At 43.1% G+C, this 27,597-nt stretch overlaps 2 protein-coding genes across 2 annotated transcripts; both read left to right on the top strand.

The window, feature by feature from the left end:
• The first annotated feature begins 8,071 nt into the window (after positions 1–8,071).
• Positions 8,072–8,560, top strand: LOC107046695. Its single transcript, XM_015269372.1, has one exon. It carries the CDS (start codon positions 8,072–8,074, stop codon positions 8,558–8,560), a length of 489 nt encoding a protein of 162 aa, XP_015124858.1.
• Positions 8,561–9,721: 1,161 nt separating this feature from the next.
• Positions 9,722–13,965, top strand: LOC107046694. Its single transcript, XM_015269371.1, has 2 exons — positions 9,722–9,790; positions 12,262–13,965. Exons 1-2 carry the CDS (start codon positions 9,722–9,724, stop codon positions 13,963–13,965), a joined length of 1,773 nt encoding a protein of 590 aa, XP_015124857.1.
• Positions 13,966–27,597: the final 13,632 nt, after the last annotated feature.

Raw genomic sequence — 27,597 nt, 5'->3', positions numbered from 1 at the left:
CTCTCTCTCTCTCTCTCTCTCTCTCTCTCTCTCTCTCTCTCTTTGATCAAATCGTGGAACGGAATCTTTTTAGATCGTCCAATGTTTTTGTCATGGCTTCAAAATCGGGGAAACTTTCTTCAGCTAAGATGATATTCAAGAAATGAGAACATGATATTTTCTATATAACAATTACGATTATTGAAGAGGACTCCATTTTCTAAAGCATTTGAAAACCTGGTTCTAGGCAGTGTTTTTCCCAAACGTGGGACCTTAAAGTCTACTCTTAATAGGTTCAAGGCGTGGGCACTGTTCTCAAACAATACAAGAAGCATCTTCACCAAATAAAGAAGTATCAACCATGTTGATCCCAAAGGGTACCACTCGAAAAATACAACCCTTGATATGAAGGGTTTTAAGAATAAGGAAAAATCATGTCCGTCATTTTTCGTATACTGTTGTTCTCCTTGATCTTGATATTAATTTACATTTGAGAAATAATATAATAAAGCTACCGTCTTTAGTCCAAAATCAATTATTATCACCAAGATATAAAAATTTATTTCGTTTTGCTTGGTTGCAAAGCGGTTATATTGTTAAAGAACCGGCTGAATTTGAGAATCCTGTCCATTTTGCATTTGGAAAATCTTCTCATCCACAGTGTGAGATTGAAGGTTGTTCCAATGTTGTAGTAATAAGATGCTCATGTTGCAAAAAATCACTGTGTTTGCAGCATTTTTTCAATGAATACCATTTCTGTACAAATTACTATCCTTAACATTAATTATACTGTACATTAAATGTAATGAAATTTGACCTGAAAATAAAATCATAACAAGTGGAAAAAAGTGATCCGATCTTCATTAGTAATGGAATCGTATTATTCAGTGGTGATAATGATCATTTTTGTATTTGAATATCAACTTATTCATCATTATAATTTAGGGGATGCTATGATTACGATTCCTTGAGAAGAACCGTGTGAGAGGCAAATGAGTAACCAACATTTTATGATCAAAAAAATTTTATTTTCAGAAAAGTTCGAAAAAAGATACACTGTATTTTCGTCTGCTCTTTCAAATCGAAATAATGTCATGAAAGTTTTGACAATATTCTTTTTTATTAGAAAAATGCCTCTTCGCGGGGATAGTATGCCCCCTGAATTCACCTCTCCCGCCGGAGAACGAGTGCAATTGTTTTCTTCATCATTCTCCACGAACTAGGTGTTAGCGTGCAGAAAATTTTGAATTCGGAAAATTTCAAGCAATTGATCTGTTTCTTCCTTTGAGTTTTGAGGCTTTCGCGGCCAATATTATTATTCATTATGATGGCTTCCGGATGGATGCCGCGTCTAGATTTAGCTTTTTGCCGATGTTTCGCAAACATTTCAGTCTGCATCATCAGGGCTAGGTTGCTCCGATACTGAAACTCCCCGTTGTAAGGAAGTCCTTATATACCCCCTGACCCCAGGAGGGGGTAGGTAGCGGGGTGGGGGGTATCCCAGCCAATTAAGATTTTTTTAATTGATCATCTGGTCAATTAAAAAACCGGGAGGACGGTGTGCCAAATTGGATTGGTTTGGTATCCTCGATCCCTATTGAGATTGTTCGGATGTTTTTGGATCTCGAAACCTTCGCGATGCTTTCTGGCGAAATATCGTTGTGAGCTGGCAAGCATTTCTGTCTTGGCATATTGGATAGAGTGTCCAGTGTCCATCCAATGTTCAGCCAGTGCAGATTGCGAGATATGGTCATTTTTTGCACACTGTTGATGTTCTTTGATCCGTGTACTAATTCTCCTCCCGGTTTCACCAATGTACACTTTTTCCCAAGAGCAAGGAATTTTGTACACCCCTGGGAGACTAAGTGGTGGTCTCCGATCCTTAGTACTGGGGAGCATTTGTCCAATTTTCGTTGGTGGTTTGAAAATTGTCCTGATGTCATGCTTCTGTAGTACCTTGCTAATGCGATCGCTCGTACCTTGAAGATACGGGAGAACAGCAGTTTTCTGATATTCTACTTTATCAGCAGGTTCACTCTCAGCTGAGTTCTTGTTTTTCAGCCTGTGCAAAACACCGTGGACTTGTTTGCTCTGGTATCCATTGCTATTCAATGCTTTATCCAGGTATTGAACTTCGACTTCCAGGTATTCCGGCTGGGAAATAGTGATAGCTCGGTACATAAGAGAATTTATCGCCGAGTTCTTTTGAGAAGGGTAATGGTGTGAGAAAGCATGGAAGTATCTGTCTGTATGTGTAGTGTAACGAGATGTTCTCGTTACGGGTTGAAATCCCCTTAAAAAGATACGTGAACTCTAAAATTGAGACATGAAGCGACATCTAGAGGCGGCTGAAAGAGCCGCGACTGGATGAGAAGAGCCACAGACCGATGACAGGCTAAAGGCATAGCGGTTTTGGGTGGAACCGCGACCCCTGGAAGTCTAGAGGACGTTACTAGACTATCGCTATTTTAGAATTGGCCCAGCATGTGCTAGGGGAAAAGGGGCCGACGTACAGGCTGTCCAACTGGGCGATTCTATAGGCTATGTCGGAGTAGACTAGGGATCAATGGCCAGGTGAAAGGACTGGTACCTCCGTGATCACGTCGGGTTGGTTGGTGGGGATAGGGTAACGGAATGACCTATCGTCGCCGAGATATCCAGACTAGGAGGCAAGGCCCTAGTAAGATCCCGAGTTAGTCGAACACGAGCGCTTGAACCGAGAGGTTGAAATAATCTCTCGGTGTGCTGGATGGTGGAATGGCTGAAGAAACCAGGATAATGAGTTCCGGACTCCACGTCGCCTCGGTGAATAACCGCTGGCGGCGAGCGTAGGGGGATGCTCCTGCATCCCCCACTAGTAAGAAAGGAGTTATTTCAGCACACGGAGTGACGACTTTGTTATTTCCGGCGTCATCCGGCTCGGCGAAACAAATGCCGAGCACATGGGCCCGTGGGTCTGGAGTAGAGATCGTCCTCCTCTCGACCCGACCATGTGCCGACATTTGAGTACCCGGAGACGGTGACGAGCGATGACCGAAGCGGTAACTGGTGGCCGAGAGTGTGGGTGGTCGTGAAGTGGGTAACAGTGTTCCCCTTTGGTCGGATCAGCCTCTCGGCGTCCCAGGCTCTGAGGAGTCCCGGCTGATTCGCATTTAATTCTGAAAACCCTCCCGAGTCGAAATACTCGGGAGGCGAAAGCCTACTGAGAGAGTGAAAAACCCTCCAGGATGAGAGTAAATTCACTTTACATGGATGATTAGGCCGTGAGGCTTAATATCCAGCCTGAAATAGTGGCTGGTAACGTTTGGCATAAGATACTCCTGGTGGACCTCGCCCACTCTACCGTGTCACACTGATGCTAGCTGGGCAACCCTTTGCCCGGCCACAGAAGTCCTCTGAGTGGACGAGTTTGCCTCAGAGGCCGGTTTTCGTCGAACCTCCCGTGAAGGTTCGGCTGGCGCCCGACTATTGAGCGATAGAGACGGCTAAAAAGTAGTTTGGATTTTTCCTGGGTGAACAACCCGGGAAAATATCCTTGCAGTAGGCTTTCGGTAGACTCGGTGACCAAGACTTTCGTCCTCATTACGATGCACTAGGACATCTAGGAAGGGAAGAGACTTCTGTTCCTCAATCTCCATAGTGAATTTTATGCTCGGATGTTGTGAGTTGATAAAATTCAAGAACTGAGGCAACGTGTCTGCTCTATGTTTCCAGAGGACGAGAGTGTCGTCGACATACCTGAACCAAATAGAGGGTTTAAGAGGAGCTTCAAGAACTTTGTTTTCGAAATCTTCTATAAAAATGTTTGCTATGATGGGAGAAATGGGTGAACCCAATGCCGCTCCGAATGTTTGTTCATAGAAGTCCCCTTGAAATTGGAAATAATTGGAAGTTAGACAGTTTTCAACCAGAGGGAGGAGTTTGGGTGGGATTTTTGGGTTTTTTTGGTAAGGTTAAGAGTGTCGGGAATGGCTACATTCGTGAACAGGGACTCCACATCGAAGCTAACCAAAAGATCTCCTGGACTAGTTTGAATGTGAGACAGTTTGTTCACGAAGTCTTGGGAGTTTTTGATGAGGGAACTATTCTGACCCATGAGTGTTGGGAGCGGTTTGGTCAGATAGCGAGCTAATTGGTACGTGGGGGCACCAATGTTGCTCACTATTGAGAGGGCTGCTTTATCACGTGAGTACCTGTGCATGTCACTTTGTTTGCTCTCTACTTGAACACTGTTCCTGCTTTTCCCTGCCTCCGGGCTTTTTTGTTGCAATGTCTGTTGCATACACCACATTGCAACCAACATTTGGAGCGATTAAATCTTAGTGTTGGTTGTGATTTTGTCACATAACATCGCAATTTACATTCGACACGGCTCCTAACCTGTAAATTTGGCTCATTGCTTGGCAATTTCTTTCTCTTTACTGTACGCTGCAGCCCCCTGGTGAGTGACTATTCAAGCTCGTAGCCGCGCTCTACTTCATCGACACCTGCAGTACCATCTGTCGCCTATACCACTGCTCTGATCGGCATTGCTTGCATAGGTTGCTTTAAATTCCTAATGATATAATGGCCGATACTGAGAAGGTCTGCTGTGCTAAATGTGGCCGTACTGGTGGTGAACGTTTGGTGCACTGCCGTGCATGTGACCAGCACTTTCACCCCATTTGCATGAGGTCGCAAGTGTTTACCAATGAAAATGGGTCTAAACTACAGATGTGTAACCCTTGCTACACTGCTAGGCGTATTCCTTCCCCCCTCCCGGCCGTCAGTCCCCTTACAAATTGTCCATCGCCCCTGCTGCAACTGAATCTACCCGCCACCTCAACTCAGAGCTCGGGATAAGTTCCAGCCAGCAATATTACTACTTCTATCCTTGAGGCCTTGGCGGTGATCTCTAAGCGCACAGAGTACCTTGACAGTCTCTCCTCTAAATTGGACAATGTTTAGCTGGAACTTTCGGATGTTAAATCGAAATTGTCTGCTCTTGATTCTCTTCCAGCTCTGGTTAAGCGTGTTGATGATGTTGAACTGATTGTAGCGGAACATTCCGATAAAATCAGGGAGCTTAAGCAAGCAGTCGCTGACGTGGTCACCAAAGCTGATGCCTCCATCCCCTCAGCTATTGCTCAGCCCTCCATTGATCCTGTTGTGCTGCAACGTGTTGTTGCTGCAGTCAACTCCAGCCGCGTGTGACTCCAGCACTCCTCAAGCGACCAGACAGCTGCTTCTGAACTCGTCATCTCTGGTTTTCCGAACAGCGAATCGCTCACTGACCCTGTCCCGCTGGCCTTGACTATCTTACGCACACTGCGACCGAATTTCAATCACTTTGATATTTCCAGTATTTGTTTCATGAGGAAAATCGTTAATACAGAGAGCTCATCTACTCCTGCTTCCAACGCCCAAGCGGGGCGGAAATCCATCTCCAGGGTTTCTATTGGGCTAAAACTGTCCTCTTCCAGGGCTAGAGGTCATTTGCCAATTTCGGCCATTGACAGAGCTGGCCTCGCTGGTATGTCCACTCCTGACAGCGGAAATGGCGCTCACTTTGCAATCAATGTCAACGCCATGTTATCATCGAGGACCTTCCAACTTCTGGGGAAAGCCAAAACAGCCCTTAAGGATGTGGGCTTCAAGTTTGTCTGGTCTAGGAATGACTCTATCTTTGCTAAGTTCAAGGAAAGTGACCTTGTCTTCACCATCAACTCTCATGCTGACATCGAGCGGATCTCCAATCTCTACTCTGCTGCCGGTGGTTGTTGACTACCTATCTCTCCGTCGCCAATGCCACGCCTAAAGTCTCCCACTGCTGTCCAGTTCAATGCCTGCTGCCTCAATGTGAACTCACTCAGACGACGCCTTGACACTCTCAAGAGCTCTCTGGACAGTGACAACCTTACCTACCATCTCATTGTGGTTACCGAGACCTGGCTGTCGTCGGCTATTCCCAGTAGTACCCTCAACACCCCTAACTACTGTCTCCTGCGGTGCGACCGTAATGAACATGGTGGGGGAGTCGCCATCTACCATCATGTCTCTGTCAAGGTAAGCGTCATCTCTGCCTCAACTGCGGTCTGGTCGGGACGGCTAGGACATGTCGAGTACCTGTTCTGTGAGGCGCTGGTGCACAACTCTTCCCCAATCTTCGTTGCGGCCGTGTACAGGCCCCCGCATGCCCCCTTCTATTCTCCTGCCAATTTCTCTGAACTCTTGGCGAGCTCGCTTGATGGCTACTCGCACAAAATTATCATGGGAGACTTCAATGCTGACCAGTTGTCGGATAGTGCTGACGCTCGCTTCATACGATCTTTGATGAGCGACCTCTCCCTGAAGCTGGTCGATCATGGCGCAACCCATACGACTCTCACCTCACCGACCTGGTTGGACCTCTGCCTTATTGACGAATGCGACCAGCTATCTCAGTGTCTCACCTCTGCAGCTCCTATGGCTGCTGGACATCACCTTATCTCCGCATCAATCACCATCAATGGATGCAAGCCCCGAGCCTGCACAATCACTACCCGTAAATTGGCTGGCCTAGCGACCCCGCATGCGCTAGAGGACTTCCGGAGTACGCTCTAGAGGACTCTCGTCCCTGGACTTGATGCCGACTGCCTTGCAACAACATTCTCTGATGCTTACTCCCTGCTGGTTGACACCTACGCTCCGCTACGCCGAGTGAGGATAAATGCCATTAAGGCTGCTCCCTGGCTTACTGAAGAACTACGACTGTCCGAGAAACATGTGCGCTCTCTCTATCGGCGATTTGGGCGTGACCGCTCCCATGCGCGGCTAATGGTGTTCCGCCAGGCGAGGAGTATCCACCAATCTCTTCTTCGGAAGGCGCGCATGAACTACTACCGTTCCCGGCTGTCTGGGCTATCGGGAGCATCGCTCTGGAAAGAGCTGCGCAATTTGGCGCTCACTCATGGCCTTTCCAATAGTCTTGCCATTCCGCCTGATGTCCTCAATGTGCATTTTGCTGCTGTCTCGACGGTGACTTCTCTGGATCGGCTCGGCCTCTTGATGTCAGTTTCCCACCAAGAGCTCAGTTTGCCTTAGCTGAAGTAAGCTGGCTGGATGGTAATGCTGCCATCTCTTCCATCAAGTCGAATGCTGTTGCCGATAACATTTCGCGGGGCATGATCTTACACACGTTACCGGCGCTGGCGGAATGCCTTACCAGCTTGATGAACAGGTCGTTCTCTGATTCGGTTTTTCCTGCTGCTTGGAAACGTGGAATCTTTATCACAGCGCCCAAAGTCAGCAGCCCTAAAACTCCGTCAGACTATCGGCCGATTACGATCCTTTCTTTCCTTGGGAAAGTCATTGAGCGGTTGGCTTCTAAGCAGCTGTCTCGGTTTCTTCAAGCGCACAACTTGCTGGATCCTCATCAGTGCGGCTTCCGGCTCGGCATAGCACGCAAACGGCCCTCCTGAAATTAATGGATGATGTCAGACGTGGGGTGGATGAGCGTAAGATCACTATACTGGTGTTGTTCGATTTCCCCAAGGCCTTCGACACCGTCTCCCACCCCATTCTGATCGCCAAGCCTTGGGTCTCTCCATGCGTGCCACCGCTTGGTTCGCTCCCTATTTGGCTAATCGATCACAGGCGGTGAGGGGCGAATCTGGGCCATCAGGCTTCTTTCCAACCAACGCTGGAGTCCTGCAAGGTTCCATCCTTGGACCGCTGCTTTTCTCCCTTTTCATCAATGACATCGGTGATGTGATTCTTGAAGCACGTCACTTGCTGTACGCCGATGATCTGCAGATTTATATGAGTTGCAATCCGGTATCACCCGCCTCAATGAGGATATTTGCCGTATTCGGGCTTGGGCTACCGCCAATAGACTCCAGCTGAATGTAGGCAAGACCAAGGCCATTTTTCTTGGAGCCAAGCATCTTATCAACGCTATTGACTCGTCCGCCTTGCCTCCACTTGGTGCCGACGGCTCCAAGTCATCGAAGTTGTGAGCAGCGTCAGGAATTTGAGGGTTTTTATTGACAGCAACCATGTGGGATCCAGGATCAACTGCGCACTGTACCAACTTTACAGCCTTCGCAGGTACACAGACAAGCCTGTACGCATAATGCTTGGCAATGCCCTCATCTTCCCCCACATTTTCTACTGCCTGGCGGTCGTACAGGGGGTTGGCTCTGTCCTTGATGGGCAACTCCAGCGTATGATCAATCGTGCTGTAAGATTTGTCACTGGCCTGCCGAGGGATGCCTCGATCTCTGGCCCTCGGCGTGACCTAGGATGGCTAACCATCTCAGACTATAGGATGCTGGCCATGGGGACGCTGATGTATCGGGTTCTTGGCTCGGGTTCACCCGCATACCTAGCGGAGCTCTTTGCTGCGTACACCTCAACTCAACCCCGAAGGCAGGTGCAGGCCCAGCAGGCTCTGGTGGTGCCAAGCTTTAGGACGGAGTGCTACAGGGCCGCATTAGCGATGGCTGGTCCTGTGATCTGGAATGGTATCCCAGTTTCCATCAGAGACCAATCCTCGCCTGCGGCTTTCAAAACCAATCTGAGGGGCTGGCTTATGCAGAGAGAGAGCCAGAGAGCGTCCTAGTGACTAAATGTTTTTCATATCTTATTTTTCATTTTTCTTTTCTCAATTCCCATCTCATTCTTTTATTTTATGTTATTAGATTTTACGGCTTTATTTTTTTTATTATGTTTTGTTCAAAATTCTGAACAATAAAGTTTATTATCTACCTATCTATCTATTGGATGAAGGGGGATAGTCTCATTGTGAATTTTTGGGAGACCATAAAGTCTGGGAGAGAAAGATTCTCGGGAACTAAGGATTTTTTGGATTTCGGGAGAGAGATCAGCTCCTTCAGAAGTTTGACCGTCTTCCTCTCCATGCCTGAGGTTGGATCCTTGTTGAGCTTTTTATATATTGTGACGTATTTCGTACCTCTGCGGACGATGCGAAGATACGCAGCCCTCAGCGACCAAATGACAAAATGAAAGTTGGGCGCCAGCACGACTGAATCGTATAAATAAAATGTAAACAACAAAATATTCCAAAATTTCTCCGACAAATGGATAACTGCCGACAGCTCAGACAACCGCGGTGGCGGCTGGGTTCCACAAAATGTTGTCCTGACAATTATTGAAATGACTGGGTTCTCTTATCTAAATATATCGCCAAATTCCGAAAATGCGGGGAATAAAATAGTTTATTCAACAAACCCTCTTTCTCATTCCTCAAATATCCAATAAGAATTCAAATAGTTTATTACATTAATATCCAATTTTTTTTTTTAAACTAAGGACTCGACACATCCAAAATTCCCTAACAGTAAATTATCAACAAAATTAAATACTAGTCAATTAACGAGATAGAATCAGTCAGAAGGAATAAAATTAATCGATAAAAAGATGTCAAGAATTAAAGTAACTAGCAAAATGGAATCAGTCAGATATAACTGAGAGAAAAGCAAATATTACAAGAAAAAAATATTCAGAATGATAAATTGAATGAAGGAGAAAATAATCTCCAGCAAGGAAAATTGGAATCGCCTCGAGAGACAAACAACGAGACTCAAATGACCGTACGCAAGGTCACGACAAATAACTCGAGCGCCAACACTGACGCTACAACCCCAATTTTCGTGAGCAAGGAAAGTAATTAAAATATCCAGACTCAAAAGAAATTAATTAGTCTACAATAAATGCCGGACATCGGAAAATGTCAAAGGAAATGTGTTAAGAAAATCATAAGATGTTAGCCGGTCGTCGAGATCCACATCCGACTGTCGACAATCGGCTAGTCGAAACGAGAGTCAAGAAAGTATAATATAACCACTGAATCTGATCAAGAAAAGGAGATCTCAGAATATTAAAAAAACTAAAAGAATCATTAAATTCACAAATTCGAAATTCTGAAAAAAATAATTAACAACAAAAGAGGCTAACTTCTGCCGAACAAGCAAGAAGGGTTCAACCGGACAATTGACCACATGAAAATAGCGTCAATCGCCCGACGCTAACCGTCGATACAGACAAAATCACCGACCGATAGACTCTTTTTACTTGGGGAAAAATACAACAAAAATTCAATCTTTGGAAGGTTTCCTCCACTCACCAAACTCCTATCGACCTGAAACTCGAGGGCTGGGCAAAGGTTCACTCCAAGAGAGCCAAAACGCAGATTCCTCTGTGCACTCCAACTCCTTTTCTCCAACTTCCGACAACGAAATTTTCACAACACACAGTCCACCGTCCAAACGCGAAGTGAGGCTAAAATCCACGCTTCTCCCATGTGTCGGCGTCGTCCGACGACACGGTTCCCCCATTGGCCTAGGGATATCCACAATCCCCTCTGATTGGTCGTTAACCCAACCTAACCAGAGCCAGCACCAACAGGTGCCTCAATTCACCCACTCAGCAGTAACTCTGTGACGCGAATTATCAACCACAAATAACAAAATCATCCGGGAAAATTATCCAACAATTTATCCCTTCAGCCACCACAATCCTCCTGGACGTCTAACGTCAGTCCAGTTTTCCCCCCATCGCCACCTGAACCACCAGTTTTCGATTCAGCATGGAGGCCCCTAGTTACGCCTCAATGGGTACTAGCCAATGCATTGCCTTCATCTCCCTAGCTATCTCCGGTAGGTGGCGCCGCCGGTCGACCGTGTCTCGCACTTCCCTCCAAAGCGGGAACCATTTCAATTTCAACGTGGCACACCCAAACTCTACAATGGCTTCCCAGAGATTCCTCTTCTCCAGCCCTTCGCAGACTCCAGGCTCGATATCAGCCGATGACTCTAGACGTGGCTCGATACAAAACAAAATGATAAACCGAGATAATTAGACAAATCCAACAAAAAGAAAAGATTGACTCTCGCTTCACAAACACAGTGACTTCTCGTCTGGACGGTGAAACTCCACCGTTGAACGGTCGAAACAAAATAACACGTTACAATATATTCGAATTGCTCAACATGGCTTTGATTTTATCAGAATAAACTTCCTTGTCCATGACCACAGTCGTATTACCTTTGTCTGCTGAAATGTTGACAATATTGTCATTCTTCTTAAGAATGAGTAAAGCTGAGCGTTCCTCCCTAGTAATATTTTATTTGGGAGGTTTCGCTTTGTGGAGGATGTTGGAGAGCTTTCTTCTGATCTTATTGCCAGTCTCCGAAGGCAGGTGGAGGATGGCCGTTTCCGTTTGGCTGATGATCTCTTCGGTGGGAATTTTGGTTGGGGCAACAGCGAAATTGTGTCCTTTCGCCAAAATGGATACCTGGGCCTCTGTTAATGGGAAACTGCTGAGATTCTTGACTGTATGTGTCAAGACTTTCGGCTTCGAAGGAGGGACCAGTTTCTCAAACTTTGCCTTCTGCTTTTTTGTTCTCAACTCGGCGGAATGGATGCCTTGGTCATATGTAATACGAACAAGCGTGCTCCATAACTCCGGTTCCAGAGAACTTGAAAGAATCAGGTGAAGTTTGAGAATCTGTTGGGAAGTCTGAGCTAGGATGTTCTTGGTTGCACAGATTCTTTCCCGGATAAATCTTAGTGAGGCTTGTCGGAGAATTGACTTCGCTTGCTGAGATGGAAAAGGGTTCTTCAACTGAAAGCATTTCGGTACCACTTGATGGTCACGGCAGCTTTTTAAAAATTCTAGAGAGCACAGATGGATGTGCAAAGACTTCCTGAGCTTAGTAAACAAGTTTACAGAGCCAAGGATAGCCCCTCCGTGGAGGCGTTCAATTTGAGCTTTCGCGGCCAATATTATTATTCATTATGATGGCTTCCGGATGCATGCCGCGTCTAGATTCAGCTTTTTGCTGACGTTTCGCAAACATTTCAGTCTGCATCATCAGGGCTAGGTTGCTCCGATACTGAAGCTCCCCATTGTAAGGAAGTCCTTATATACCCCCTGACACCAGGAGGGGGTAGGTAGAGTGATGAGGGTATCCCAGCCAATCAAGATGTTTGTAATTGATCAGCTGGTCAATAAGGACTTTCTTAAGGACTTCATATAAGGACTTTCCATCTCAGCAGGCGAAGTCAATTCTCTGACAAGCCTCACTAAGATTGATCCGGGAAAGAATCTGTGCAACCAAGAACATCCTAGCTCAGACTTCCCAACAGATTCTCAACCTTCACCTGATTCTTTCAAGTTTTCTGGAACCGGAGTTATGGAGCACGCTTGATCGTATTACATATGAACAAACTATCCATTCCGCGGAGTTGAGAACAAAAAATCAGAAGGCAAAGTTTGAGAAACTGGTCCCTCCTTCGAAGCCGAAAGTCTTGACACATACAGTCAAGAATCTCAGCAGTTTCCCATTAACAGAGGCCCAGGTATCCATTTTGGCGAAAGGACATAATTTCGCTGTTGCCCCAACCAAAATTCCTACTCAAGAGATCATTAGCCAGACGGAAACGGCCATCTTTCACCTGCCTTCGGAGATTGGCAATGAGATCAGAAGAAAGCTGTCCAACATCCTCCACAAAGCGAAACCTCCTAAACAAAATATTACTAGGGAGGAACGCTCAGCTTTACTCAGTCTTAAGAAGAATGACAATATTGTCATCCTTCCAGCAGACAAAGGTAATGCGACTGTGGTCATGGACAAGGAAGCTTATTCTGATAAAATCAAAGCCATGTTGACCAATTCGAATATATATAAAAAGCTCAACAAGGATCCAACCTCAGGCGTGGAGAGGAAGCCGGTCAAACTTCTGAAGGTAGCTGATCTCTCTCCCGAAACCCAAAAAATCCTTAGTCCCCGAGAATCCTTCTCTCCCAGACTTTATGGTCTCCCAAAAATTCACAAAGAGACTATCCCCCTTCGTCCAATAGTGAGCAGCATTGGTGCCACCACGTACCAATTAGCTCGCTATCTGACCAAACCACTCCAAATACTCGTGGGTCAGAATAGTTCCCACATCAAAAACTCCCAAGACTTCGTGAACAAACTGTCTCACATTCAAACTAGTCCAGGAGATCTTTTGGTTAGCTTTGATGTGGAGTCCCTGTTCACGAATGTACCCATTCCCGACACTCTTAACATTATCAAAAAACCCCACAAAAATCCACCTAAACTCCTCACTCTGGTTGAACACTGCTTGACTTCCACTTATTTCCAATTTCAAGGGGAGTTCTATGAAGAAACATTCGGAGCAGCAATGGGTTCACCGATTTCTCCCACCATAGCAAACATTTTTATGGAAGATTTCGAAAATAAAGTTCTTAAATCAGCTCCTCTTAAACCCCTTGTTTGGTTCAGGTATGTCGACGACACTTTGGTCCTCTGGAAACATGGAGCAGACACGTTGCCTCAGTTCCTGAATTTTATCAACTCACAACATCCGAGCATAAAATTCACTATGGAGATTGAGGAACAGAAGTCACTTCCCTTCCTAGATGTCTTAGTGCATCGTAATGAGGACGGAAGTCTTGGTCACCGAGTCTACCGAAAACCTACACATACAGACAGATACATCCATGCCTTCTCACACCATTACCCTTCTCAAAAGACCTCGGTGATAAGTTCTCTTATGTACCGAGCTCTCACTATTTCCCAGCCTGAATACCTGGAAGCCGGAGTTCAACACCTGGATAAAGCATTGAATAACAATGAATTCCAGAGCAAACAAGTCCACCGTGTTTTGCACAAGCTGAAAAACAAGAACTCAGCTGAGAGTGAATCTGCTGATAAAGTAGAACATCAGAAAACGCCTGTTCTGCCCTATCTTCAAGGTTCGACCGATCACATTAGCAAGGTACTACAGAAGCATGACATCAGGACAATTTTCAAACCACCAACGAAAATTGGACAAATGCTCCACAGTACTAAGGATGGGAGACCACCACTTAGTCTCCCAGGGGTGTACAAAATTCCTTGCTCTTGTGGAAAAGTATACATTGGTGAAACCGGGAGGAGAATCAGTACACGGATCAAAGAACATCAACGGTGTGTAAAAAATGGCCATTTCTCGTAATCTGTACTGGCTGAACATTGGGTGGACACTGGACACTCTATCCAATATGACAAGACAGAAATGCTTGCCAGCTCACAAGGATATTTCGCCAGGAAACATCGCGAAGGTCTCGAGATCCAAAAACATCCGAACAATCTCAATAGGGATCGAGGATACCAAACCAATCCAATTTGGCACACCATCCTCCCGGTTTTTTAATTGACAAGTTGATCGATTAAAATCATCTTAATTGGCTAGGATACCCCTCACCACTCTACCTACCCCTTCCTGGAGTCAGGGGGTATATAAGGACTTCCTTACAACGGGGAGCTTCAGTATCGGAGCAACCTAGCCCTGATGATGCAGACTGAAATGTTTGCGAAATGTCGGCAAAAAGCTGAATCTAGACGCTTCATCCATCCGGAAGCCATCATAATGGATCTGTTTCTTCGTTTAAATTGCAATTAAAAATTTCGAAGAAAGTCATTTTGTCTTCTTTCATGCCTTTTGATCTCATGACACTCGGAGCAATATTTTTTTTATGAGAGAAATGACTTTTTACGGGGGTAAATTACCCTCTAAATTTTCCCCCTCGTGGTCGATTTCAATTGTTTTTTCCATTATTCCCCACCAGCTGTGTTACAGTGGGAAAAATTTCAAAGTTGGCAAATTCCAGGAAATTGATTTTGTTTCTCTTTTAAATTGCAGTTCCAAAAAGATGCAAAAAAGGTATCTTGTACTTTTTTATGCAGAGTCTAATGAAATTGGTTTCATGAAATTCGGAACATTATTTTCTTTTATAAAAAAAAAGACTCTTCACGGGGGTAGTTTACTTCCCAAATTTCGCACCTCGTGGATGATTTCAATTTCTATTTTCATCATTTTTCATTAGCTTCCTGTTATATCATAAAATATTTGCCTAAACATTCTCCGTATAGGCGCAATTAAAAATATACCCCGAGAGGTGGTCACCTTCAGAGAGCAGTTTTACATCCTAAACCCGCGTATGGGCAGATCAAAAAAATACGTGTAACTTAAACTTGACTCCTCTAAAACATATATAAAGTTTATGGAAATTGGGGGGGACACCTACCTAGTGTTCCTTGTTACAAAATATTTTTCGCCACGATTTCCTGTGGTAGGGTGAGGCCTATTAACCTCAGTATGTATTGTTTCCAAAATTGCACTGGCTCTTCTTCGATTATTTTTAAATGGCATATTATGCATTTTAGATTTTATACATGTTTCACATTTCATAAACTCTGATTCTAATTTTTTAGGTGTAATAATCAATAATTCATTTTCCCATATTTTATTCAGATATTTAAAATTTGTCCAAGCTTTCTATGCCATTTTTCTTTTTGTGTCGTTGTCTCTTGATTATTATCGGTTAATTGACTGTTATTCACTTCTTTGTACTAGTTTGAACTTTTTATATGACTTGTCATACGATAAATGTCCTTTTCTTTTCTAGCAATTGAAATTAACTCATCAAAGGGATTATATATTTCTGATACGTTCTCATAAGATATCACTGTATTTCTACCTGTACCTTTGGCATAACTTATCAAATTTTATTTCATTTCCTTTACATAAAAAACATTAACTAATTTTACAGGGATTTCTCTACCATTAATTTTAAATATTGTTCTCAATCTTCCTATTTTTGTAGCCTTCGTACTACAAATCCATCACCTAATTTCACATCTACTGGTTTCACTAGATTTACACTTGTTTCGAATAGTTTATCATGGTTCTAGGAGAAATGTTCCCCGGAAAATCGTTCCCGGAAAATCGTACCCGGAAAATCGTTCCCCGGAAAATCGTACTCCAGGAAATTTGTTCCCCAGAAAAATGTTCCCCATTTCTTTTTTTTCTGTCTCAATCCTTGAAAAGTTCCTCTTTTTTTCCTGCCTCAATCCTCGTTTTGGTTGCATTCTTATTCCTCTGAAAGGCCAGTGTTGACTTCTTGATTCAACCGGTATGTAATATTTCGGTATTATTGCGATTTGGGTTTGAGAGGGGAAGGGGGGCTCATTGACAAATGTTATTATCGTATATCGAGTAACGTGATCATGAGGCTTACAGTTGTCAGTGTTGTTTCGCCATTCGTAGAGCCTTGTTGTTGCATATAATCAATTAAAATGGTGGATATTGTTGCTTATTTGCTGCTCGGCTCTGCATTTATGCTGCCATGACAGGCATCTTATAAATTTTGTCGCAGTAATTCTGGCAGGCAAATGTTGGTGACTGAGAGAGAGTGGTTTAGCAAATAAGCAACAATATTCACCATTTTAATTGATTATATGCAACAAGTCCCTACAAATAACGATACCACACTGACAACTGTAAGTCTGATGAACATGTTACTCGATATACGATAATAACATCTCTCAATGAGCCCCCCTCGCCGGGAGCCCCCCATACCGGTTGAATCAAGAACAAAACATTGACCATTCAGAGGAATAAGAATGCAAAGCAAACGAGGATTGAGGCAGGAAAAAAAAGAGGAACTTTTCAAGGATTGAGACAGAAAAACAAGAAATGGGGAACATTTTTCCGGGGGACAAATTTTCTGGGGTACCATTTTCCGGGGAACAAGTATCCGGTAACCGTTTATCATTATTGATTATGTGATCAGTGCATCCGCTATCTAATGTCCAATTAATTTCACTGTCTTTTGTTTGTTCGCTACTTACATGTGTTTTATAAACTTCAGTCATAAATATGTTGTAATATCTCTGATAGTTATGTTGGTCAGATGCTCTTGGTATCTTGTCGTTGTGTTCACTGCTCCCCTGTAGTTTCCTCTGCGGAATCCCCTTACGTTGCCCCTGTAATTGCTGCTGTCTCGTGAGAAATCTCCTCTGGCTCTGCTTTGTGATCTACCTCTGGTGTGACCTCGACTGATGTCATACTGCTGCCTGCAGTCTCGTTTGAAGTTTCCTGGCTTACCGCACTTGTAGCATGTCTGTGTGTATGTTTTCATCTCTGTATTAAATGCGCTGTAGTTATGGGGTTCACTCTCAGTCTTCTTTGTTTCCTTCGGTCGTTCCATCATTTTGGTTTTAATTTTGCTTTTTAGAAGTTCAACTGTTTTTGCTTCCGAAGGGAAGTATTGTTTTTAGTCGATTTTTCGATTTTCTAATTTTGATTGAAAATGGTCTAGAACGTTATACAACGTGAAGAAATGATGTTTTTAGGGTCATATCTGTATGCATGTGTGTGCAGATTTGGATTTTTGGTGACTCACTTTTAGAAAATTCAACATAAATACGGTGAAATTCGCAGATAAAAATTTAAAATTTTGGCACATGATAGCTATGAATGAGCCCCACTTTGGTGCTTTGTTTCAGCTCGATCGGTCTAATAATTCCTGAGATATAACCACTTGTTTAAATTTCATTTTTCCTCAATATCTCACCAACAACTGCATCGATTGCAATTTTTTTCCAAAATATTCGTCTCGATGGCCCCTATCTAGATCAATAATATCATATATACCGATTTATGCAAAGTTTGGAGATTTATTGCCGTTTATCCGTTTTTTCGTAAAAAAAAATTCTGCGCACGATAACTCAATAAAAAATGGAGATAGCGACTTTAAATTTGGTATGCTTCTAGCTTTTATAACATAGACGGTTGGTATTCTGGATGGTTGCAATTGTTACATACAAAATCTCTAAAATTTAAAATCTCTTCTGTTCAATTTTATTTAATGTTCGCTAGACGTATCGAGCAGCCGCGTCTCTCGGACGTCCGCGCGCTGAGCTCGAGCGTCAGCAATTTTCGGCACGCGTGACGACTCCGAGCGTCAGCGAAGACTCCAAGGGCGCGGTGACTGATCTATACTCGCCATATCATATTTAATTCACATTTACCTTACGAATAGTCTCGCGCGCATGAAATTAAAATGTCAGCATTTCCATACGTAAAGTATCACGCAGAATTTTATTTCTATCCCCGTTTCGCACGTGAGCGCAAAATTTGACGATGAAGCGCTCATCCCCAATGGGTGCATCGAAATGAAGAGCGCTCGAGACAATAGTCAGTCACGATTTTACCGTCAAGGGAATAACATAAAATTTGGCTCCTGCACAATTATTCCTCCGCACTCAACAACGCCGTGTACGTTTCCCTTAGTCTTGGGCTTTAACCGTGCGGCAAACCGACTTCAGTGCGCGTCCGGAATAACTGCAGTAATAATTTCGATCCGCGACAATTACGCTCAACTTCGTAGTCGCGCAAGTTAGAGCATATCATACACGCGTATGTCACTGGTTGGACTCATTTGCAAATTCTACCATTAGTTATTAGATTAAAATCAAGTTAACTGAAATCGAAGCGAACCTTTTATAATACGTGAACTAATTCTTAGTGGGATTTAGTGAACTTTATCAACTAATTTGACTTAATATCTCCGAAATAATGAAATTAATCAAAACTGAGTGACTATCCAACTAATTAGGATTCGCCGCCCCCTGTCTATCCAAAGATCATCGAAGGACGTTTTCGCCGACTATACCAGTTTTGTAAAGTACTAAGATAAGGGTGAGCCTAATTATTTCCACATTAGATTTTCCGGGACAAATCTTCGGCCTCTCTCAATTTCATTGTTCGAATCGAGTCAATCAATTTTATATGCGCTAATCGTCCAGTATCGAATTCCAGAATATTGCGAATTGTGTCAATTAGTTAAATAAATTACTAGTTCAATTTATTTTGATTTAAAGTATAATGTTCCGAGATCATATATTTCTCAATTTAACAAAAGTGCTTTATTCATGGGGATATTAAAGTTTTAACGGCAACTCACTTCGGTTTATAAATTATTTCATTTGCCCCTCAATAATCTCCTTCGTACCTCTAACTATTTACATATCCAACGACACGATTCAGTGAGAAGTGCGTAGCACTGAAGGTAAGGGTCCATAGGGATTAGATTCTCAAGCAAAGACCATGTAAGTCTTGGGAGAATAGTCCAAAATTTTATTTGTTGTGAAAATTATCGGACCTTCGTCCGATTTATAACACAATCGACCGAGCGGTTCGCGAGATATTCAATTTTTTGTGGAAATCTATTTTATCAAATATCTCGTCAACTACTCGACGGATTTCAATTTTTTTTGTTAAATACTCATCTCGACAACTACTATATAGATCAATCAAAATATATCTACCCGTCCATAGAAAGTTTTCGAGATATTCTCATTTTTCTTTTTTTTTTCATTCTTGTGCGGCTGATAACTTGTGACAGAAAAACGATATCAAGTTGAAATTTGACAAAGGTCCGCACTTGAAAGGAGCGTTATTGGCACAGTGGTTTAGGAGATATTAATTTTTTTGTATAAATCCATTTTATTAAAAGGTTAAATATTTTCTTCTGAACATCATGTAGAGTATGGATGCTCGTTGCATTGAGCGAGGGTGAGGTAATATATTGACATTATTCAAAAAATTAGACGATAGCATGGATTTCATCGGACCATTCTTTCCCAGTGACAATGTGGAGATCTGGTTTGAGTGGAATTCATATTTCCTGCGAATGGAAGCATTGCTTTTGTGTGACCTGGTAAGTATTATATAAATTATCTTTCTGCAATAATCTCCATACCCACTTGTTTTTTCAAAATATTCATCTTGATGTCCTCTACCGACATCAATTGAAACATCTATACCTGTTCATACAAAGTGTTCGAGATATTCCCCTCTTTCTGTTTTTTCATCAAAATCCTTGTATGATGCAAAGTACTAGTACTTAGCGAATGCCTGTCATAGGCACGAGGAACGGATCCATTCGGAAGCTTACTACCAATGGAATTGGTAGAAAGGAAAAGAAGAAAAAGACTAATAACGCGAAAAGAAACGGTCGCATGCCTTCTGTCGAATAGGCTCGAACCGCTGCTTGTTTGTTCCTCTGGTAGTACATCAATTAAATCTCCGAAATAACTCAACGATATGGGGAGGGCTTTTATCATGTAGTTTAATGTCTCGGTCGCACTCAACTCGGCTCCTGCTGCTTTTACTTCATTCACTGCTTTGCTGAACTCATCGAAAAATTTTCCCACGTCTGTGTAACTGTCCAACTTAATGCCTTCTAGGTTAATTCGTGCAAGAATCTATAGGATTGTGCATGTCTTGAGGTACTCGTCATCAAATTTCTTTATCATTTGGAATGGTGTGGTCAATTTCATGCGTTCCATTTGTTTATTGTCGACGGCACTGAAGATGAAATTTGTTGCTTTTAGTTCATTTTCTAACTATGTTGTTTCATCATCATTTGTCCCTCTTTCTCGCATCACCATTTCTAAACATTTTTTCATCTCCATGAACTTAAATATTCTCACTTTCAAGTTGCTGTATTCTGACCCATTGAAAATTGTTATTAGGATGTCGTCATTCCTCACGTACGATGCTCTCGGTGTAGTCTATTTTTTTTCACGTGCCGTTGGTATTTCACAAGGAGATTTCATTTTCTGTCTTTTTTGTTTTTACAGTCACTTTTCTTTTAAACTTTTCAACCACGCTCTGCTACCATGTTAATTCTAAATAATTTCTACCCAGAGATGAATGTTAATACAAACATTATTATTTATTATGTTCAATTAATACAACTCTTACTAACTCGCTTTCTACTTAGAAACAGCTCCACGCCGAAGTGGCCGACGCCAATCCTATGCGTATGCTCCCGCGCACACCAACACTCACACTCTCACGCATCTCTACAGTACAAATGTACACTATCTATTTCGCAACACTATCGAAAGGTCCCTCTATGCCTAGAAAGGCCCCTATCACGTATCCCTTGGCGGCAAATTGTCCCTCTATAAGTCGCACCAAATGATGTAAGGCGGTGTCTGTAGATCTTCCCTCCCTGTAAGCGTATTGGGAGGGAGAGAAGGAATGCTAGTAGTTAGTACCTGAAATTGGAAGACAGTCCCTCCCCCCCTTTTTCCCCCCTGGCGCCCGTGCGAGTAATAAAGGAGATCCTTCTCTCTCGCACAGTGTAACCTGGCTTGTCTGGGCCCGCTGATGGTGGGGGGAAGGGTACTAGGGCAACGGGTGATGGTTGGCTAGGTAGTGGATGTAGGGTCAGAAGGTGGAAGGGTGCTAGGGCAACGGATGGGTGGCGGGTGGCTAGGAGGTTGGTAGGGGGTGTCTAGGTGTTGGGTGTCTCGATGATGAGGGGAGTGGCTAGGTGGTGGGTGTTGGGTGGGTGGATGGGGTGGTTGGTGCTGGGTCTGGATGATGGGTGGTGGGTGGATGGATGGGATGGTGGATGGAAAATGGGCAGGGCCATTGAAATAATTAGATAAAATTTTATGATAATGAAAAGATAATTTATTCAAGATAAGTAAATTGAGGATACATGGATTTTACAATTGGGTTTCGTTATATTGCTCAGACAGTGGCGGTACGGGGAGAAGCCATTTTGCTTCCAATTGGAAGCATTGTATTCGTTAAATCCGAAATTTCCATTTTTTTGTGTCAGGATGGTTAATTCTGGTCTCAGGAGTTCAAATATGTAATTTCCAGACCATGCCCATATGTATGTTTTTTTTTATCTGTTTGGAGAATCCTCACCTAAGGGAGGGGATTGGTGAATTCCCTCCGTCAAGTGAGTGGGAGACTCGGACAGACTGTCAATATCCACTAAACTCCAGTCAGACATCTCCACTAAACTTCAATTCCCCCGCGGCATGACCGCTAAGTATCACTCCGTGAGGGAGGCATCAGTCATTTGGTCTTCCACGTTTTACTTCTACTGCACATTCTCCTATTCCGCTAAGGTGTTGGGTGTGGATAGGTTTCAGTAGATTCCTCGGCTATTCTGCTGCCTTGCACTCACGTTCCTCCGTTCTAAGCACTTTCATGACTTCTGCCGCAAAGTTGCTCGTTGCGTCCCGGGAGGCCTCCGATTATAGCATGGCACTCACTATACTCTCGGGGGACATCTCTCCTCGTAGCGCAAGTTTCCCATGTACTGCGGGCAATGCTGAAGCGTGGACACACGAAAAACACGTGTTCCGCATCTTCGTTGACTCCTGTGCAGACCGGGCACTCCGGGAAATCTTCATGTTTGAATCTATGAAGATATTCCCGGAAGCACTCATGTCCTGAAAGCATCAGAGTTGCTTTCAAGCCGTTACTCCGTCTAGTAATATGTAATAATACGTTGACCGGAAACTTTTTCAACATGATTGTTGCTGTTGAAAAGTCCCTTTAAAGTATAAGAGAGCTAGTAGTTGACCTCTCCGTGTTGTCGGTTTCGCCAGACGTCTAACTGTGGAATCAGTCGATGTGTCAATCTCCCCTTGGTCGAGGCGTCCCACTGCAACTGCCATTGGCGGATGCTGTTTCGCCTCTCTTCCCTCCTAAGCTCCTCTGGGTTTAGTGAGGTTTATCCTTTTGTACGGTAAAGACACCTTCGCTCTTCAGCTAATACTTCGATTAGCATCCCGGCATCGCTGCGTGGGCTTTCCGCAGGGACTTTATGACGTCCAGCGTAATTTGGACCTCGTTGCCCGCTATTTTCCTGAGAGCTTCCAAAATTTCCTCCTTTGTCGTCATATGATCAAGATCTTTGATCTCGATATTCTCCTGAGTCTCCTTACGAAGAACCTCCGCCTCTTCTCTGAGGAGGGAGGCTATGGTCGTTTGCAATACCCGGGCTTTGCTTGTGCCGTCTTTCGTTAAAACGATAAGCATGTCCCCTGTAGCTGTTCTGCGTATCTTGTCAACGCATCCCAACGCCTGCTCCGGGGGGACATGCTTCTTCACTCTGGTTAGTATCTCGGCATACTTCACCTTACCTTTTGGGCGAATGATCAGTGCATCGGACCTGGATGCTGATTTTTCCGTTCCCTGTGCATTCTGAGGAGCATTTGATGGCGTCTTAGGAGTCTGTTTAGCTTTCCTCCTAACCTTCACTGTCTCCCAACCTCGGTTATTCGCCGGAGGGTCAGACTTCGTAACTGATAGGGCGGTCCCTGGCCCTTTCGGCTTTTTGGGCTTCTTATCATCATGCCCAGGCGAATCCCGCTGCTTTGAAATTATAGCTCTAAAAAGAATTTAATCAGAGTTTATTCGGGGTGTCACTCAGGGTTAATCAGAGTTTGGTCAGGGTTTAGTCGGAGATTCGTCTGGGATTAGTCAGGGTTTGGTTGGAGTTTAGTCAAATGTTATACTTTTTGAATTCACAAAATTTGAAAAATCATTCACCGGCTTTGTTATGGAAATTATATATTCAATCATTTAGTATAAATTGTAATGTTAATTAATAATACAATACATTAACCAACAAAAATGGCGTGTTTTCTGTTGATGAGGGCAAGCCTCATCCAAAAATCAAAATATAATAATTACCTGTCAATTAAATTATTAATACCAGTGTCTCGTTGAACCAAAAGAATTCCTAACTGAATGATAATTTAGGTATTTCAATTTAAAGAAGAGAGTTGATTGTTTGAAAATAATAATGAGTGAAATTTATTCAATGTAATTTGATCAAAATGTTTCTCTGTATATTTTACAACTTTTTGTGATAATTCCACGTCTGGAATTATCACCGTCCATCCACTGCTGTATGACGCAATACTCAATTTCCGGTTTGAATAATGAAGTTATTGAGCCGATTATCAACAATATTTCCCCAAAATTCCCAGTTCAATAAGTTTAAAGTTTAAATTCCCAGTTTAATAACTCAGGAGCAGTTAATTTATCCTATAGTTGGAGTTTAAACTCAGGTTTTCTACTATTCAACACGTGCTCGTGGAGCACGAGGTGAAAATGGAGATGCCAACTGGACAATACTCCCAAAAATCCCAATTTTTAATAAATTCACGGATTTCGAACTTCCCAGTTTACTCACAGTTCTGTTACCTAGTTAATCCTAGTTTAATATCCCCAAATATCGCGATCTAAACCCCTCAACACTCAGATTCCCACCGAAACCCAAATGCTCCAAAATTATTCACGATATTCACCGATGAAACTCCCAGTTTTCCCCGGAAAAACTCAGTTAATTCCTCGGATGAGGACGGCAGGCACCACGCGATAACCTCCCCGAAATATTCACTTTTCACCGAAAGTGACTAAATTGACTATTAAATAATTACTTATAATTAATGATTTAAAGTGTCACCACTGTAATCTAACAGGAGTGACGGTACGATACAAAGTGTTCCAATGTGGCTGAAGCGTGTCCTCCTTCTTCTCCGTTCCGTTCGCTCCACTCCAACCAGTGGGAAAATTCCACTTGTTGAGTATCTCCCTTCCTGGGTCAAATAGCGGGGTTATTAGTGATGATCCGAACTCTAGTGTTCTCGAGAAGAGGGTTGAGTTGGTTGTCCTCGGTTTCTCTCTATTCCAGTACTGTCATTGGCTTCCAGTTTGCCGCTTACGCCACAGGTGGTTGAAATTTACATTATTATTGACCTTTAGTGATCATTAGCCGAAGGGTCACGCCTTTAGTTTATCGACCCCGCCCACAACAAGTGTCATTGTTTACTCCGGCTTTGCAACATTCCAATGGGGTTTATTGGTGTTGAGTAATGATGTCTGTCTCTCTGGAAGTTCACTTCTCTCCATCAGTAGTTACTGTCTTCTGTTGAATGGGTTAATTCATCCCATCAACACGTGGCCATTGTTTTGATTGGTCTCCAGGCTGCACTTAACCTCTCAACTGTCACCTCCCAATTTTGAATTATTGGTTGCGAATAATGAGAATTGGCAACATGGCTTCAGGTTAAAAAAAAGAAATTCACCATTTTTTTTTATATACCCCCCTTGTTGCAATGGACCGACTTTCCGATAGTTACAGGTAACCTTACCCAACAAAACTAAAAGTATTTTCAGTATTAGGCGGTATCTCATGACCCTCATTCCGCCTGATGAATAAACGAAAGTAAAAGCAATTAACGAAAGAATGAAAGAATCTTTTTAATAAATGAACCAAAATACTCGAATGAATACTATGAGGGTTGGCATCCCTGAGCTTAACAATACTCCCTGATTATGAACATACTATGTCAGTTTGTACTATGATAGTTTGTACTTTGCTTTCTCTTATCTCAGTTATCAATAGAATCGCAATCTCTCTCTATTACTGGCATCAATTTGAATCACTAAATACAGTAAGAGCGTAGTCATAAAAAAAAGGAAATTATTCTCGCCGCAGTGGAATTTCTCTTCTCCGCAGCTTCTTGAGATCAAAAGACAAATCAAAACGAAAAAAAAAATCTTATCCCAGTGTATTTCTGGCGAAGCTTCCAAAACAAAGTAAAATATGTACTCCTGTACTCCCGTTTATATGAGAGAGGATGTTAATAATCAAAACAATAAACAAAACTATTTTTCTTATTCTATCAGCTAGTAATATGTTTCTTATATTATAAGACACAGCAAAATAATAATTTGGTGATTTAATGGGTTTCGTTCTTCACACACCTAGCAAAACAAAAAAATTACGTGAGTCCTATCCAGAGGACTCAACAACAACAACAAAAAAAAACAAAAGATCAGAGTTCATATCTCTCTGCTTCATCTCAGAGAACAAAAGAATAATAATCGGAAAATCATCAAAAAGAAAGAACATTAAAAATCCCAGCACTCACTGAGTTCCTCTCAGTCCTTGTTTTTAACCATTAATCCCATTAGTATAAAACAAAATAATACCAATGACTCTTTTACTTTTAATCCCAGGGAATTTTTTTTTCTTTGTGACTCATCAACATTCTCATCAGTTCAGAATAATACTGCAGTGTTATTCTCAATCATTAACATTAAACTTAGAATCTGATTAATAAAAAAAAAAACTAATTTTTGATGTCAATAAAAATTTTGATCACCGAGATAGCACTGCGGTGTGAATCTCACAACTTCAAGAAAATAAATTTGAGTTCATTATTGGCAACGTCACTAAATAATGTAACCTGGAAACAGTAGTCATACTGGGATTTTTACAGAGTAAAGTGGAGTACTCTCGACACGTTTCCCAGTGTCCTCTGCTGAATCTACTAGTCTCTCAGGTACACCATGATGTATAGCTAGGTTTCTGCTGCTTCTTCCCAGCTTTCAGTTCCTTCAGGTAATTCTTCCAGCGTCTCATAGATTCCTTTCAGTATGGGCTGCACTGCCGGCATTTGGAGATCTTCAAGCCCTGCTAACCGCAGCTTTTGCAGTAAGCTACTGTGACGGAATTTTCGAGAATTCCGCCACCTGTATACAACTTCGTCGTAGAATTAAGTAAATCGTAAGAGTGAGTAGGTAAGTGTGAACTTATTTTGATCTTTTCGGAGAGAGAGTCACGATTTCCTTAACCCCAAAGTTAGCACCGCTACCGAAGGGCGATGCAACACCCCTTTTAGCTCCAGCTCGTAGAAACCGGTCTCCAAGAACATCAGGAAGGGCCTCGCGGGGAAAACAACGTTCGATTTCTATAAATAATCAAATTCATGTGTCGATACACATTAAAAACGAGTAAAAAGTAAAATCTCCGGTTCAAGTCATATTAAAGTTTTGTTCTCTTTTAGTTTCAGTTATCTTTCTGGTTTACTTCGGATTTTACGGGATAAATTTTCGGTTTTATGGTTGAGGGAAAATTTACAGTAATTGTATTTTCCTAGTTATGTTTTTGTATTTTGAAATCTCGCGAATCCTGAGAGGGACGATGATCCACCGCGGTTCAGAGCCGATACACCGAGCTTCCCGGTGAGATCTCGCTGATCTCGTTGAGTGCGGCTGCTGATCACAGAGGTTAAGGTAAAATACTCACGCTCCCTGGCTAAGGCACTTCGTGGAGTCGCTGGAATCACCAGTGCAGCTGGAAGGCCATGTGGATGAACATAGCCCACTCGTCTGCATGGATCGCCATGGGCTATTCTCTCTTTAGATTTGTTCACGGTGACTCCAGGATGACTCCCGGGAGAGTGACAGCAGCGAAAAGTGCACTCACTCAGGGGTGAAGTCCATTCACGAGGAGAAAAGGCGAACAACTGCCTTAACTCCCCCTTTCCGAACCTCCAGATAACTATCGTTTAGCCAGTATGGATAAAACCACTTGGGTTAATTCATAAAAGATATAATTAACGGCGGAATGCCTAAAATAAGTCTAAAACCCATTTGAATCAAAATCCCCGCATGCTCGGTTACATGAGCCCGCCCGAGCGGCAGCTAGACGGCGTGCCAGTCGCGCCACCCAGCTGAGAACTTCCGCCCGTTAGACGCAGTTTACGAGAGAGTTGGACCCGAGCAACCACTGCGAAAACACCCCCGAGAATATCGTCAACGATCGAGGGAGTTGGTGGAGACCATCGCCGAGGGCCCACACGAGGAACATGGTAAGTACATTTTTATTCACCATGTGCACTCTCTCCCGAGGAGAGAAGTGCATTTATTCCCAGTGTGCCCAGTGATGACCTCCGGGAAAAGTGCACCGGGGTTCACAAGAGTGACGCCGAGATGCATTCCCAACGTCCAAAACTCCTCCGAGCGGGTGGATAAATGCACCACTGAGTGCATAAAATCCTCGTTCAGCTCTCCAGACCTCTCCCGAGTGATAAAACCCTAGTGAAACCCAATAGATAGTGAAAATGGACAGTGAGACCCAATAAAAGGCCGCACATGGCCCATGCCCTGCCATGGCGCCATTGT

The sequence above is a fragment of the Diachasma alloeum genome, unplaced genomic scaffold, assembly GCF_001412515.2.
Source record: "Diachasma alloeum isolate Michigan unplaced genomic scaffold, Dall2.0 Dall_scaffold_01729, whole genome shotgun sequence".
In the NCBI taxonomy this organism is placed as follows: domain Eukaryota; kingdom Metazoa; phylum Arthropoda; class Insecta; order Hymenoptera; family Braconidae; genus Diachasma; species Diachasma alloeum.
The sequence above is the reverse complement of the archived record's forward strand: the minus strand, read 5'-3'. Positions and strand labels throughout refer to the sequence as shown.

What these genes read in the sequence shown, in the direction of transcription:
- LOC107046695 (XM_015269372.1), top strand. Translation starts at nt 8,072, where the DNA reads ATGCTTGGCAATGCCCTCATCTTCCCCCACATTTTCTACTGCCTGGCG.
- LOC107046694 (XM_015269371.1), top strand. Translation starts at nt 9,722, where the DNA reads ATGTTAGCCGGTCGTCGAGATCCACATCCGACTGTCGACAATCGGCTA. An exon ending in TCGAAACGAGAGTCAAGAAA is followed by an intron (nt 9,791 to 12,261) that starts GTATAATATAAC and finishes CCTCCTTCGAAG; the next exon opens with CCGAAAGTCTTGACACATAC.